Genomic DNA, 16872 nt, shown 5'->3' with positions numbered 1-16872 from the left:
GGCAGTTGAACCCATATCCTTTGCTTTGTTTTCCTTCCAAAAATTCCTCTAAAACTACAGTACAGAGATTTTTTTAAAAAGAGTTTAAATCCATAAGGTCAAATACACTGGAAACGGAGACAAGAAACGAGAAAAAAACATTTCAGAAGCTGGAAAGCAAATGACCAAGTGGTGATTTTTCTTCAGCACCGTGCGAAAGCTACATCTAATTGCAGATAGTCAAAGAAGCCAAGTGGAAACAAGCAGATTAGAGCCCAGGACACTTGGGGTTCAGGACCAAGAGAGTTCAGGTGGCTTACAAGCTTGGCTCCAGGTGTATGGATACAGAACCCAAACACCCACTCTCCACCACCCTCTGTGAGACTGTTACCTCCCTGTAAAGAAGGTGTGTCTACATTCATAAGACATCCCAGGAAACTGAGAGGAAAAGGTTTGATTGAAGTTTTCACTGCAGGGCTCTAAAAAATCCACTTTGACAGATTTACAGGTATTGATGTACAGATTTTTAATTTTTGGTGAGATACACACTTAGCTAAAGTAGCATTAGGAACTAATATCATCTGAAAATATGAGAAAAAATTAAAATAAATAGGGGAAAATAGAATTAAAATTTAAAATCCAAGAGAAATGAAGCTTTTAGGAATATCTGTTTGTCTAACTATCTTATATGTATATAGTGATTATGGGCCAAAATATGTCTAATTTTGTTACTCAGCAGCAAAGTGAAAAAGAGCACAGTAGTTCTCAGGTAAGAGGAATGGCTTATTCTCTGTGTTTTTTTACCTGGTGGGAGTTTACTGGGCTGCTGCACACCGGCTCCAGGGAGGGGAGGAGGGCTTACCCCTGCAGGCCCGGCACCCTGGGCGGGGCTTACACTCGTCAGAGTCCCAGTAGGCAATGGCTGACCTCTCTTTAACAGCTGCTTCTGTTCTTGCTGGCGGAAGCGTGGAGGCACCTCGCGAGGCAGGTAACGGGGTGCAGCTGGCTGCTGGCCGCTGGCAGACGCACGTTTGCCATTGCTGCTGGAAAGAGTGCTGGTGGAAGGACTGGTACCGGTACCGGCAGGGTGGGGCTGGCTTGAACAGGTCTTAGTAGGTTCTGGCACTACAGAGAACGAAATGAAAAAAAAAAAAAAAGCCCAAAACATTAGTTATGCCTCCTTAAACCTCAACCTAAACCAAAACAAAACACAAAACTGAGAAGAAACAATGTCTGTGAAGTATTTTGGACACAAAGTTGGACGGAATCTAAGAGTCCTAGATTACAAGCCCAGTTTTCCTATAAATTAACTGCATCTGGAGCCAGCTCCTGCCCCTCTCTCAAGTCTTGGTTTCCTTAACCTTAAAATGAGGGCGAAGAAGTTTGAGCAGAGAAGCAGTTATCACACTTTATCCCTAGGGTACTGATTTAAAGGTCTCTGGGCTCCATTTCCAGGCATTCTACATGAGTAGGCTGAAGGGGGAGAGAGGCCAAGAATTTGCATTTCTGACCAATTTCCAAGCAGTGCTAATGTTGCTGGTCCCAGGACCACTGCTGTCATTCAGTATTTCTCAAAATTCAGGGGGCCTTTAAGAGTCTACAAATTCTCTATGATAATTTACATACTTCTATTCTAATTCTGAAACAAAAAAATCTAAAATACACACACACACACACACACATATATACACTCCTACTGCTGCAGTCTGGTTATTTAAATAATTAAAGCTGAATACTATCAAACATCAGTGTCAGCATTTGTGGTTTTGGAATCTGGTGACACTACTATACTTTATCACAAGTTTATCAGAAAAGAATGCAATCTTTTGCAACTAATTCATTTGCATTAAGTGAAGGGCCAAAATGGAGTCACATATATGTAGTAGGTAGCATAAACAAAGGTTTCACAGAAATTTAAACAGAAAAAAAGGAGCAGGAGAGTTAGATGCTAGCCTGACAGTTAGTACACCATGCCAAATGTGGAAGGAGAGCGTCATGGTCAAGTTTATGTGTCAACTTGGATAGGTGGTGCTACCCATTTGTCTGGTTAGGCAAGTGCTGGCCTGTCTGTTGCTATGAGGACATTTCATAGAATTAAATCATGAGCACATCGACTGCACCCACAGCTGATTCCATTTGTAATCAGCCAAGGGGAGTGTCTTCTGCAATGAGTGATGCTTAATCTAATCACCAGAAGCCTTTTAAGGAGGATTCAGAAGAGAAAGGCTCTCTTCCTGCTTCCGCTGGTGAGTCACTCCTGGAGTTTGTCCAGTCCCTTCATCAGAGTCGTCAGCTTCACAGCCTGCCCTATGGATTTTGGACTCTACGTTCCCACGGTTATGTAAGACACTTTTATAAATTTTATATCTACAGATATTTCCCACTGATCCCATTTCTCTGGAGAACCCTAGCTAATCCAGAGAGCTGGGCAGTAGCCTTGCCTCACCCGGTACATAGACATGCAGGTGGCAAAGGAGCCAGAGCCTCCATGGTCAGTCACATATTCATCAGAAAGTGAAACACTGCTATCTAGAATATTATACTAGAAAATGTTTTTCTTTCCTTAATTTGTAAATATCTACGGCTTTCACAGTTGAGTAAAAGCTACATACAAAATGAGTTTAAATCTAGTTTTGCATATATCATATGCATATTGGTAACATTATAAAAATATTTTAAGTCAACTCTGTGGGTCCTTGAGATTTTCGTTTTTTCCTTTTACATCATCAGCTCCAGTGTATCTGTACTTTTTTGTCTTTCCTACATGGACTCCACTATCCATGTGACATGGACACCACGATATTGTCAGTATCATAGGCCTCTGTCTCATTGTCTTTCTATCACCCTGTCCAGCAAATCCTCAATCCTGGATGAAGCCACTGTCCACAATCCCCACACGCTGACGCAGATTGCTAAGAAACTCGAGAATATCATGTAACTACCCAGTTTGGCACCATCATAAATTTATGGTCCCCGACACCAAGTTACAGCCTTAGTGCTTCCTCCTGAGTTCTACAATTTCCTGGGTCTGCCTTTTTCCACTGCTGTCAACGACTCATTCAAAGTTGCCTCTAATAGCCTTACCTCCCTGCCCCACGTCTCCCATTGCCGGCAGATGAACTTGACTTTACTCTCCAGAAGAAAGAAAAGCCATCAGGTAAAACTTCCTCAAGTTGCTGTCACTACAAATACCCTACTATCATCTCATTCTTGGTTCCTTCCTTCTATTTCTCTGATTTAAGGCTAATACTATTGTCTGTCCATTCTAAAAGCCACATTTTTTTCATATTTTACCATCTCTTAAATTGGGCTGTGTTTTCCAATCGGTGGCATGCCAAATAGTAATGGTATGTGAAACAACAATGCATCCCACAATCAATGCTAGCAGAGAGGCAATACAAGAACTCCATCTCAGAGACTCTGGATGCCTGGGCATTCAACCCAGGATGTCTCCAGAAAGGACACAAAGTCCCAAATTACAAGATTGGGTCTTAGATTCTAATTATTCATTGTACAAATATTTAATATTTTTCAAGCCAGGGCTTTATTATGATGGACATCACTGAGTATACAAGAGAAGAGAATCTCATCACCAGTGTTTGTGTGGAGAGGAGAGGAAAGCACATTTCTAACTTTTAATTTGCCTAGGAATTATATGGTGGCCTCTCTGTAGCTGGCTCCTTTTCATTAGTATTTAAATATGTTCAAAACTTTATTATCTTCAAAAACAGCAAGTCACTACTCTCCTAGATGCCAAATACCATTCTAGCTGCCTCCCTCATTCTCTTCTCTTCTGTTGCCAAACTTCTAAGAGTTTGCTTACATGGCCTCTTATGGCTTTCTCCTTTGCCATTTGCCTCTTTATCCATCAATTCTCAGCTTTCTGTTCATGGAAACCGCACTAGCCAAGGTTAACTATTCCCTTGATGCTAAAACCCAATGGCACTTTTTGCTCTTTTATCTTTCTTGACCTCTCAGTCATCTTTGTCAGAGATGCTCAGTTTGCTTTCTTGAGACACTGTCTTTCTTGGCTTCCATGACACTGGAAATCTGACCTCTCTGGCCACTCTTTCCTGTTCCCTTGACAGGCTTCCTCTTCTTCTGTCCTTCTTTAGGGTCTTTCGCTTTTAAAAAAGCCCGATATTTACTGTGCGTCATATAATCTACTCCTATGGCTTCATTTTTCAAGCTCTGTGATCAGGATCTGAGCCCCAGATCGCTACCGGCTATCTATCCTGGGATATCTTGATGGCCCCTCAAAATCAACATGTCCCCAATACTATTCATCACCTTTCTTGTCTTACCCCATCTATATCAGATCCTTCTGAAATGCAGACCTGTCCCCAGTTTAAAATTCTTCCCTCCCCAAAGCTTTAGGATAAAAACCAAACTCCTTATAAAAAAAAAACTAAAACACCAAACAAAAAACACCTAACTCCTTATGAGCACTGAGATGTCCCTAATTCCCTGTTTGCCTGTCTTAATCTCTAAATTCACTATTCTGAACTTCTGGCCTGTGGGCTGTTGTTGTTCTCCCTCCTCCCACTGAACACTATATTTCATGAACTCTAAGACATACATTTACCTAAACTGGGATACATGGATACATCTTATAACTGATGTCTAATTGGCAGTTTTTTTTTTCTTTCTTGGCAGTACATAAAATCGTGCATATTACAACTGATAATGCCTCAGATTCAACAAAAGACTAAATGTTGCTTCCTTTTGGTACCTTTCCTGACTCTCCCAGACCAGTTGGGGGACACTGGCTCTCCGTGCCTATAAAACCCTGTATTTTTCACAGCACTCATCATAGCACATTGTCTTATGTATTTATATAATAAGAGCAGTTGTGGGTTTACAGAAGAACCATGAATAAAATACAGGATTCCCATACCACCCCACTACCAGCACCTTTGCATTGGTGTGGATGGAATGTGTTACGATTGATAATAGCACCTTTTAAAAACTGTACTGTACTTTTTGAAACATAGCTACCTTTGTTACAACTGATAAAAGATTATTAAAATACTGCTACTGTTCATGCTTTACATTAGGTCTATTTTTTCACCATATACTACCATATTGTTAACTTCTTATAATTCATGAAAGAACATTCTTATGCTTGTAATATTAACTGTAGCCCATTGTCTGCAAAAGGGTTCACTGTGCTACATACACAGCCCTATGTTTTCTTTTAATTTTCTTCTAGTAACATATAGGACCTAAAGTTTCCCCCTTTTAACCACATTCACCTATGTATTTCAGTGCTGTTAATTCACTTGCAATAACGTGCTACCATCACCACCAGTCATTTCCAAACCTTTACCATCAACCTAAATAAAAATTCTGTACAAATTAAGCATCAATTCCCCATTCTCTAACCCTGTCTATACCATGGTAACCTATTCTGGATTCTAACTTTATGGGTTTGCTTATTAGAATTAGTTCATATCAGTGAGATGATACAATATTTGTCCTTTGTGTCTGGCTTATTTTACTCACATATGTCCTCAAGGTTCCCATCCATGTTGTCACAAACATCAGGACTCCGTTTCTTTTTATGGCTGTAGAATAGTTCATCATGTGCATATATCATGTGCATATAGCATATTTTAATTATCCATTCATTGGTTGATGGACACTTGGGTTGCATCCATCTTCTGGAAATTGTGAAACATACTACTTTCTAAAATATCTGTCTTCCTCTCAAGATAGTAAATTATGTCAGAATAGTGCCTGACACTTAATAAGTGCTTAATAAACATTAAAAGAGTGATGGTTTCTCCTGAACACACTTTGAACTTTGAAAAATGGATAAAAAGCAGCATAATGTAGAAAAGAAGTTGGTCTAGAAAAGAAGTAGATTTGGAACTGAAACCTTGGCTTGTTGCTCGGCTTCTACCAATAATGTGTGAGACTTTGGTTAAATAATTTAATATCCTTGGACCTCAGCTTCCTTTTCTGGAAAAGAAACATTGACTAGTTGACCCTCTACAGTTTCGTCTAATTTGGAAGGCCTATGATTCTGCAGGTGATGAACAGAGACTGTGACAAGCAGTTTTAATTTTCTGATGGCCATGATTTCAGAGTCTATTGAATTCTTATCCCTATACCCCTGGACTCTGCTCCTATTTCCCTAAACATGCCACATATGTGAATTTGTTTCTGTGTATGTGTGTGTGTGTGTGTGTATGTGTGTGTAATTATCCTTTAGATTTTAAAGCTCTCTACCTTTAACTCAAAGGCATATGAGATGAACATTATACATCTTTTTTTTTTTTAAAGAAAATTACAAAACCTACTGAGGGTTGAATTTTATATGTTTAGGTGCCTTCAAATACCTGTATATTCCAGACAGAGTCCTTCAGCTCATTTATATAACAGAGGAATAAGACTTCTGTTTCTCTAACAGTAGTGGCTTTCCATTATAATTTTGCGATGGAAATTGAGAGCATAATACATGTACATTTGCCTGATAAACTTAAAATCCACTAAATTTAAATTTAGCATATTACAAATTTGTAATTAACATTTGCTTTATTTCACATCTTAATTTTTCTGGCCCAAAGGTTTTATTCTAGACTTAGCCACTGCATTTATCTCTTAGGAAACTAAGACTGTAAATGCAATTGGCTCTTCCTTATTATTACAAGATTCAAAAGGAGAAAAGGAGGAAGGAAGGAAGGAAAGAAAGAACTATTAGCAAACTACAGAGAGTTCTACCTATTGGTTTGAAAAATTCAGTTTCTTTTTTGTCAGTAACTGACACTGGATGGTTAGTTGCTAAATCTATATACTAGGACATCAAAACCAAGGCACTTTCCTGTCTTGCTGCCTTTTAAAATGCTACAAATGAAGAAGGTCTTCATGAACTCACACCTTAAAGGAAACTATTAGTCAAGATTTGTTCACTTCAGGAGCAAAGAAGTCAAGCTAAAAGGGACCTTCTAAATCATCTGGGCAGCTCCCTAACTTCCAGAGACCTGGATGACCAGCCACTAAATGCCTATACGAGAACCCCAAAGTCAAGGTGACCAGTACAGCCAGTACTCTGACAGCCAGCCCAGGGTGATTTTCCACTGTACTTTGATCTTTTTCAAAGATCAAAGGAAAAATTTGGGAGTGGGGGGAGGGAGACAAAGAAGAATATGTGACAGAGATGGTATATACCATATACGGTATAAAATATGGCATATTTACTATCTAGCCCTTTATAGAAAGTTTGCCAGCCCCTAGTGTACGGCACAGAAACCACTTTTAATACTTGAAGATGCCAACAATGACTCCACCTTCTTGTGCATTGTTTTATTTTTATTTTATTTTAAATTAATTATTATTATTATTTTTTGCATGGACAGGCACTAATAATCGAACCTGGGTCTCTGGCAGGGCAGATGAGAACTCTGGCCCACCTGCGTTGTTTTATTTTGATTATACTTTGTCCCATGTCTCCTCTCTAATTGTTAGGGTAATTTTCTTTAGATTACTGAATGAAAATGTAATAATATTATTAATCAAGAAAAAACAGGATCATATTAAGTTTACAGACTATTACTTGTTTAGAAACCCAGGTGCCCTTTTTTTTTTCGTGAAAAATACTATATATACAAAAAAGTGATACATTTCAAAGCATAGCACAATAGTTGAGAACAGATTTCAGAGTTTAATATGGGTTTCAATTCCACAATTTTAGGTTTTTATTTCTAGCTGCTGAAAGACATTGGAGACTAAAAGAAATATCAATTTAATGATTCAGTAATCATATTCGTTTGTTACATTTTCTGTATAACTCCATCACCTTTGATCTTTCTATCCCACTCTTTAGGGGTAAAAGTTGGGCCATGGCCCAACTTTTCATGTTGGAAGGCGCTGTCAATAATATGGGGTAGAGAGATAGAACAAGTTGATGTTCTAGTTGGCTGGGCCCTCTAGGATTCAGGACTTATCTGGTCCAGGGACCCATCTGGAGAAGCGAAGTTGCTTTTGATACATCACAGCACTGAGCTACAATAAAACAAAATTCACTTGTGGATAGAAAGACTGCCCAGACCCTTCCTATTTCCTTCAGAGACTCCTTTTACTTCTCTGACCTTCTCACTCTGAATGGACTTCATATCTCGGATTTATTCCTCTTTATTTAGTCTCATGATTTTAACCATCATTTCTATGCTACTCTTGCCTCCAAACATTGCCCCAGTGTTGTTCTCTAGCTGTAAGTCCAGACTTGACCTTTAGCAGCTGCTAGACAGTGCTACTTGGAAGTTGTTACACTTCAAACTCAAAATATCAACGTCAAACCAGAACTTCCTGGGTCTGTGCCCAGGGCTGTGCTGATTGCTCTAGGAGGACCTGAAGCATGAGGTATGGTTCCTTGCCTAACTAAGCAGCAATCTATTGGAAAAACAAAAATCACAGGAGAGTGAGTTGTGGAATTGACTGGAAGCCTCAAATGAGGACAGAGAGGAAGGATGACCATGCTGTGCACAATCAGGTAGCTGTGTCAGCCACACCTGAGCACCTGAAATGAGGCTGGTCCAGGTTGAGTGGTGCTGTAATGTACAACACATGCTCCATTTCAAAGACTTAGTAATTTTACCAGTTTATTTTTACTTTTTAAATGTTGCAACTAGATTATTCACAATTACTCGTGTGGCTCACATTTGTGGCTTGCCTCCTGCTTCTATTTGATAGCACTGATTGAGAAATGGCAATGACTGCTTGAAATAAATAATTTAGCATATGTAAATTTCAAATAATCAGAAGGGGTATTTTCCTAAGGGTTGAGAATGAAATGGAGATGAAGAAACCAACAGCTGTGGTCAATTGCAAGCTTTTGTAGACTGCACTCTACACTGAAAGACTGAGCATATTACCTTTCCAACGGTAAAAAGTCCCTGGGCCCTGAAGGATAAAGTAGGCACAGGACACTTAACTTTCCCGCATGCTAGTACTCACAGTGCTATTTCTAGTTGCATGAAATGCTGACCACAGGGCTGGCGGTCTAGGTCATCCTGGACTTGAAGAGGCAAGAGAAACCTCACACAGCAGAGCAACAAGAAATGAGGTTTCTGACACAGTCACTGCACCTCTGGCCCTCTTTTATAGGACAGTAAAAACCCATCTTGGGTTTAAGCTAGTATTTTTCAGCCAAAAGATATAATCTCAGTGCATAAAATGGATTTATGATTACTCTAACAAGTAACAGGAGGCTCTTGAAATTTGGATCTCTCCTTACATATAAATTCTTAAAGATAAATGCACTCTCTTCAGAGCCACATTACTGCCCAAAGAAATAGGACATCAAAGCAAATCTTGACTTATTCTTCTTCAAAGAGACCAAGTCTAAGGCTTTCCCTCGACGACAAAGGCGCCACACGAATCTTTCTGAACGTCATTATTTTATGCAGCAAAAGAGAGCACAGCAAGACAATGGGAATTTCTGCTTCATTTTGTTTATGGATGTTTGACAAATCATTTTTTTATATAGAAAAAAATTTTTAAGATAGCAATCAGTTAATAACTACATAGCTTTAAAAAAAAGTCCAGCAAACTGGAATCTGGTTACTCTCCTTTGCTTTTTTTTTTTTAACGAGAGTGACACCTGCTGGTGAAAAGGAGGTGTTAAATAGTACATAAGAGCAATAGTTCTTTACAATCTTCTTCCCAAGAAACAATATTCTGCTTTCAGTTAAAATTTTCAGGTAGCACTCCCATCCCCCATCCCATATTACCAACAACCCCTTTCAACACTGAATAGTTAAAAAGGCCATAGCCCAAATACTCCTAAAGAGTGAGAGAAAGATCAAAGGTGATAGTAGAGTCATACAGAGAAGGTCGGGTTTAACAAATAAGTATGACTGCTGAATCATTATACTAATATTTTTTTTAGTCTCCAGTATCTTAGAGCAGGTAGAAGTAAAAACCTAAAATTATGGAATTGTAACCCATACCAAACTCTGAAATCTGTTCTACAAGAAACTGCTGTGCTGTGTTTTGAAATATATTGCTTTTTTGTATATGTGCTATTTTTCACAAAAGAAGAAAAAAAATTCCTCTAGCCACTCCAGTGTTCTGCCCCTGTGTTCTACTCCAGTGTTCTGGAGTGGCTAGAAGGAAAAACCTGAGATGATGGAATGGCAGTCCATGAAAAACTCTGGGATCCATTCTATAACTACTTGTTGAACAGTGCTTTGAAAATTACTGTTTTTTTCTATCTTTGCTTTATATATCTTATACAATAAAAAAAGCTAAAAAAATTTCAGAAATATGTAAATTTTAAAAATTAATTAACAGAAAAAAAGAAATTAACCCAACATTTAGAAATCATACCATTCTACATATGCAATCAGTAATTCTTAACATCATCACATAGATGCATGATCATCGTTTCTTAGTACATTTGCCTCGGTTTAGAAGAATTAGCAACACAACCGAAAAAGATATAGAATGTTAATATACAGAAAAAAATAAAAGTAATAGTAGTAAAAGCAAAACAAAACAAAACAAAAACCTATAGCTCGGATGCAGCTTCATTCAGCGTTTTAACATGATTACTTTACAATTAGGTATTATTGTGCTGTCCATTTTTGAGTTTTTGTATCTAATCCTGTTGCACAGTCTGTATCCCTTCAGCTCCAATTACCCATTATCTTACCCTGTTTCTAACTCCTGCTGGACTCTGTTACCAATGACATATTCCAAGTTTATTCTCGAATGTCGATTCACATCATTGGGACCATACAGTATTTGTCTTTTAGTTTTTGGCTAGACTCACTCAGCATAATGTTCTCTAGGTCCATCCATGTTATTACATGCTTCATAAGTTTATCCTGTCTTAAAGCTGCATAATATTCCATTGTATGTATATACCACAGTTTGTTTAGCCACTCGTCTGTTGATGGACATTTTGGCTGTTTCCATCTCTTTGCAATTGTAAATAACGCTGCTATAAACATTGGTGTGCAAATGTCCGTTTGTGTCTTTGCCCTTAAGTCCTTTGAGTAGATACCCAGCAATGGTATTGCTGGGTCGTATGGCAATTCTATATTCAGCTTTTTGAGGAACCGCCAAACTGCCTTCCACAGTGGTTGCACCATTTGACATTCCCACCAACAGTGGATAAATGTGCCTCTTTCACCGCATCCTCTCCAGCACTTGTCATTTTCTGTTTTGTTGATAATGGCCATTCTGGTGGGTGTGAGATGATATCTCATTGTGGTTTTGATTTGCATTTCTCTAATGGCCAGGGACATTGAGCATCTCTTCATGTGCCTTTTGGCCATTTGTATTTCCTCTTCTGGTAGGTGTCTGTTCAAGTCTTTTTCCCATTTTGTAATTGGGTTGGCTGTCTTTCTGTTGTTGAGTTGGACAATCTCTTTATAAATTCTGGATACTAGACCTTTATCTGATATGTCATTTCCAAATATTGTCTCCCATTGTGTAGGCTGTCTTTCTACTTTCTTGATGAAGTTCTTTGATGCACAAAAGTGTTTAATTTTGAGGAGTTCCCATTTATTTATTTCCTTCTTCAGTGCTCTTGCTTTAGGTTTAAGGTCCATAAAACCGCCTCCAATTGTAAGTTTCATAAGATATCTCCCTACATTTTCCTCTAACTGTTTTATGGTCTTAGACCTAATGTTTAGATCTTTGATCCATTTTGAGTTAACTTTTGTATAGGGTGTGAGATATGGGTCTTCTTTCATTCTTTTGCATATGGATATCCCGTTCTCTAGGCACCACTTATTGAAGAGACTGTTCTGTCCCAGGACAAGGCTCACTTTTGAAATCCAAACACTAAGGACACGAAAGCAGGGTGAGTCAGCCTCCTGCCCTGCTGTCCTCTGGAGAGAACCAGGCACCAGCTGGGGGAATATCCTTCCTGATGTTTTTTCTACACATAAACACTATACTTTTCCCCCACCCATGTGAATAACTCTATCATCTGTGGTCATTAACAATTTACCTTTTCAAGTGCATACCTAGAGACTTACCACATCCTTATAAAAGCTGAGAAGAGATCCACCGCACAAGTCATAATTCATTTAACTAGTTCTTTTAGTCAAAGTATAGTGAAAGATATCTACCATTTTTTTATTTTCTTCCCTATTGAAATAAGTTTCATGTGGGCACAGATCAAATGTGTTTTGTCTTTCATAGATATGTCCTCAAGGCCTACTATTTGTTTTGTCTTCCACAGTATATCCTCAAGGCCTACCATGTAAGAGGCACGCTAATTATGGAACTGTGCTTACTTCAACAAATATTCTTGTTATATAAGCCTTTGTGGATATATCAAACTATTTTCTAAGGATATATTCCTAGAGGTAGGATCCTGTGTTGGATAACATCTCAGTAATACCCAGAATTCCTCATGCTTTCTTCTACTACTTTCATGACATTCTTCTCTTTTACGTCTACCCAAGGATAATTCACAGCCAAACAGCATGTGGTAGCAAGAGGACAGAAGTAGAGGACATGGTGGATTAGTACCAGCTTCAGACCAGCTGTGGAACTGGAGGGCTCAAAGTCACTTCCCAGCCTTCCTACAAGGAGGACTGAGGTATGGATTAGAGTCCCCAAATTACATGCACGTGCTTGGATTTGGCAGGCAAAGGCAAACTGGTGGCTCTCTTTTAGCTGTGCCAGCAGCAGGTGCAGGTAAATGCAGTTCTGGAGTTGGTGTAAGTTTCTCGGCGGAGACCTAGTTCCCAGCCGTTTCCTTGCGGATGTGAGACAGCAGTGGTGGCAGCCCAATCCCTGGACTATGGCACTGGCACTGAGCTCTTGAAGGCAACAGTGCTAGTGCTAGTGGTGGCATCCTGGTTCTCTTCCTAAGGCAGCAGCTCTGGTGGACTATTTGGAGAGTTTCTCTTAGAGTCATTTCTGGAGGTCCAGCCTCGAGCCACACAGCCTTTTCAATGATTCTATAAACACCTAGTTCCCTGTATTAAACCCATTTCTGGGTAAAATAGCTAGAATTGTTTTATCCCCTTCAACTGAACGCTGGTTAAGAGTCTGGATTTTTGGCAAGGCAGTACACCAAAATCTTCAAAGCATCCAGATAGCAGCACACTGTACCTGGAATGACTGGATGAGCACCAGCTGTTCCTCTGGAAGACATTTTCTGTGCTGAGACTTACTGTGCATTCCCCCAGGTAGAACCTCATGGCTGCCAACAACCAGCACCAATAAGCAGGCATGCAACAGACTCAAGGAGTATATTTAAAAGTGACTTTTCATAAGTAAATACTAACCTAGAGGGAAAAGCTAACCCATATATTTCAACACGCTTTACCTCTCAAATTTGGATGTGTCCTACAATTGGGGTATATATTTGATAAAGTTTATTTGTTCACCTCCCAACTCCATCAAAAAGACATTAACTCATTGATATGCCCATAATTGGTGGCATTTGAAAAGTCTAAGGAACACAAGATTTTGTATGACAGAGCATGACCTTCTCTTATGCATGGACACCATGTAATGATGAAACTAAAACATTCAAAAAATATCAAGCAGTAATTCTAGCCATTTCAGAGTACAAACTGAAAGATTCTGAGCTTCCTAAAATTTTACATTTAAATTTACTCAAATATGATTATTTGCAAATATAACTATGAAGGAGAACTATTTTCTCATGTTAAAAGAATATTCGAAGGAATATTTCATCAATACAATTTATTCCCACAAATTATATTGCAACAAACATTTCAGTGAGTACCTAGCTCCCTTAGAACCACTAGATGCAAAAGACAGCAATGAGCAATGGGGGTTCCTCTCTCGTGGTGACCAGCAGTCCTGGTGGGGTACAAAGCGAGGCCTTCTGTTTGTTCAGTTAACTGCTCCAGTCTGATCTCTTACCATGGAAACTTTTGGAGCAATGAGCACAAGTTCATTAACTATAAACTACGCTACCTTAAAGTATGCTACTAATGCGAAGTGTTGTCTAGAGATATTTCTTATTCTAATGTGTGACTGTTACTGCTTTAAAAGGTATTAAATTAAATGATATTTCTAATACATCAGAAGGGATAATATAAATGTGAAAAGGATATAAAATTGTTTTAATAATGACTACTAACAATAAGAATCATTTCATTAAAAAATTACTTTGATTTGGCCCTTGGATTTTATTATTTTAACAAAATGTTCTGTTTATCCTAGAGGCAAGTATTTCTAAGTTCTTTTAAACAACAAGAGGCAAATTCAGAGATCAATTAACAGCCTATGTTAAAGCCAAATAATAGATACAACATTAACACATACTGGCTCCTCTATAATCTTTCCAGTCTACAATGTCAACTGATATAGTCCCCAAATGAGACAACACATGAACGGAACATTAAGAGTAAAGAAATTTCTCTGAGTATATAGTTTTCAGTTCCCTGAACTACTTCCTGACCCAATGTCTCATTATACTAGAACTCTGTGAAGTTTAAATTAATTACGTCCCAAATGTACTCTCCCAAGACATGCAGTAGGATATATATATATATATATATATATATTTTTTTTTTTTACATGCGCAGACACCGGGAATCAAACCTGGGTCTCCGGCATGGCAGGCGAGAACTCTGCCTGCTGAGCCACCGTGGCCTGCCCCTTTTTTTCCCCCAGTAGGATTTTGTCATTTTCTTTACTAAATTGGTAAATTATAGAATAGCAATAATCCCAAGATGTTTCAAAAAAAAAGGCAGAATCCTATAACCTGCCAGAAGAGGGAGCCCAACATTTAGTTACAAGAAAGCTTGGGGGGGGGGGGGCGGGGGAGGGATTACCTATATTGATTTTGAAAGCCATCAAAGCTACAACTGTGCCCAGATACCAAAGTACTAAGAGCTGTACCACTGGGAGGTCACTGTCCCCTCAACTACTGTCGCCAAAGGGCATGTAGGTGGGTCTCTTCTTTCTCGCAATACAGGGAAATAAGCATTGCAGTTGTGTAAAGGATAAGGTGCGGAAGGAGAGAAGAACATTAATTTCGAGCATGAGAATTTAGAAACCAAGGATTCTGAGATCAATTCTATTACTGACTTGCGCTCTAAGCATGAACAAGTTACTTAAGGCTGTTTAAATACCACAAACATTTCCTGCAGAGGTATTCTTGGCCACAGAAAGCACTAAATCTTCAGTCTCTGCTGAAGGCTAGAGGCACTACCTCAAAGCTGTTCAGTATGGATGACACATGCCACTCAAGAGTAAGTGGTGTGGCAGAGTTATCCAAGTACAAGCTTGGGCAAACCCCAGCTCTGTTATCTACCAGCCATGCGACCTCAGGCAAGTTGCTTCTCTGTGGCTCCACTCTTGCTTTTTGTAAGACAGTAGCAATAATGGCACCTACTGTTGTTGGGAGGATTACATGAGTTAATCCACACAAAAAGTGCTTAGAGAGGGCCTACCCCAGGTTAAGTGCTTAACAAATGGTTAACTCTTATTAACTACACAGTTCGACACCTTTATATATTATCCACAATAATGTTCAGCTACTGCTTATCAGAGTTGATATGCACAGGTTAACACCTAAGACAATTTAATATTACTCATGCAAAAATATATAATTAGATTGTGCATGTATATGAATTTAGACAAAGTGTGATATATAATTATCTATCAATTCATTATTATTTAGAATGCTTTAGTGGGAAGAGATGTTTCTGATGTCTTAAAATTGAGTTCAAAAGCAGTTTTCCATTAGGAACCATGTTATGAAGTGTTGCATCCTATAGATCAACTATTTTATGGGTTAAAAAACCTCTGGGGAGCTAGCTTGGGAATGTAGGCATGGTTATGAATTCCAAGTTTCGAAGTTTTGGAATAATATCTATAAAGTGGATTGTACACTACCTCATAATTACTAAGGAAGAAGCAGATAAACTAAACTGACAACTATGTATGACCAACCAAGTACCCAATCTCTGTAGATGAGATAACACTCTCTTGAACACCTACAATGATGCTACTTCCCTCCCTCAACAGGTTAGTTACCAACTGCACAGACTCTACCCATGCCCAACACTGCCACCTTGGTTTATGGCCTTACCACCTCATACCAGATGACTCTACTCATTCTATGCTGGGTATTCTGTTTGCCCCTTCCAGATCTACTTTCCATTGTGCTTTCTGCACCAGGTGGCTGACATATGTGGGTTCACTCGCCCTTCAGCTTCTAGTTGAGTTTAGCCAATGGAGAGCCCCAGCAGGGTTGCCTTAGCTGGCTATGCCCCTTAACCAAAGGTTAAGGCTTGTCTCAAGGTGGCCATCTCCACATGACTCTTCCTTCTAGGGGCTCCCTCCATCACCTCCTTGGCCTAAAGGTGTTAGAAAGCTCTGCTTTTACCTATGGGTTGGTAACGGCCACAACACGATACATTCTCTTTTCTGCCAGGATCCTGACTGATAAAAATTCTAACCTCATTATTAAAATGTCACTATTAAATGGGATGATATATTTAAGTTCCTTAATAAAAATGTTAAATTTCCTTTCCCTTTCCCATAATTGTTAATTTGTTTTCTTCTTTCTTTTTTCTATTTATTATACATATTTCTGCTGCATTAATCATTTTGTTTCCTTGCCCCCATGCCTTCAATAACTTTCCTATGCTGGTCACAAATTAAAAGACAGAGTTAGGCTGTCACTGAGTCCTTTCCCCTCAACTTCTTTCCCCACAAACTTTCAACTAAAGCCAAATCCATAAAAAAAATTTTTTTCTATTTATCCCAAGCACATTCTTACACTCCTATATTATATAAATTTCTCAGTACTGCTTTAGCGGTATCCCACAAATTTTGATGTTTTGTGCATTCATTACTACTCAGTAAAAATATTTTCTAATTTCCCTTGAATTTCTTCTTTGACAGATGGGTTATTTAGAGTTGTATTGTACTGTATTC

The 16872-nt window shown here is 38.8% G+C and overlaps 1 protein-coding gene across 5 annotated transcripts in view; it reads right to left on the bottom strand.

Annotated features, from left to right (window-relative positions):
* TNRC6C (trinucleotide repeat containing adaptor 6C) overlaps positions 1-16872 on the bottom strand; it is a 182636-nt gene that overhangs the window by 75646 nt on the left and 90118 nt on the right. For 4 of the 5 annotated variants that reach the window (XM_077166090.1, XM_077166094.1, XM_077166092.1 and 1 more), the window contains exon 4: positions 784-1104. In XM_077166090.1, coding sequence (XP_077022205.1) covers positions 784-1104 — 321 coding nt within the window. The remainder of the gene's footprint in view (positions 1-783; positions 1105-16872) is intronic. The other variant, XM_077166093.1, reaches the window with a different exon arrangement.

This window comes from Tamandua tetradactyla, chromosome 6 (assembly GCF_023851605.1).
Source record: "Tamandua tetradactyla isolate mTamTet1 chromosome 6, mTamTet1.pri, whole genome shotgun sequence".
Lineage (NCBI taxonomy): Eukaryota > Metazoa > Chordata > Mammalia > Pilosa > Myrmecophagidae > Tamandua > Tamandua tetradactyla.
Note: the sequence above shows the minus strand (reverse complement) of the source record. Positions and strands in the feature narration are given on the sequence as shown.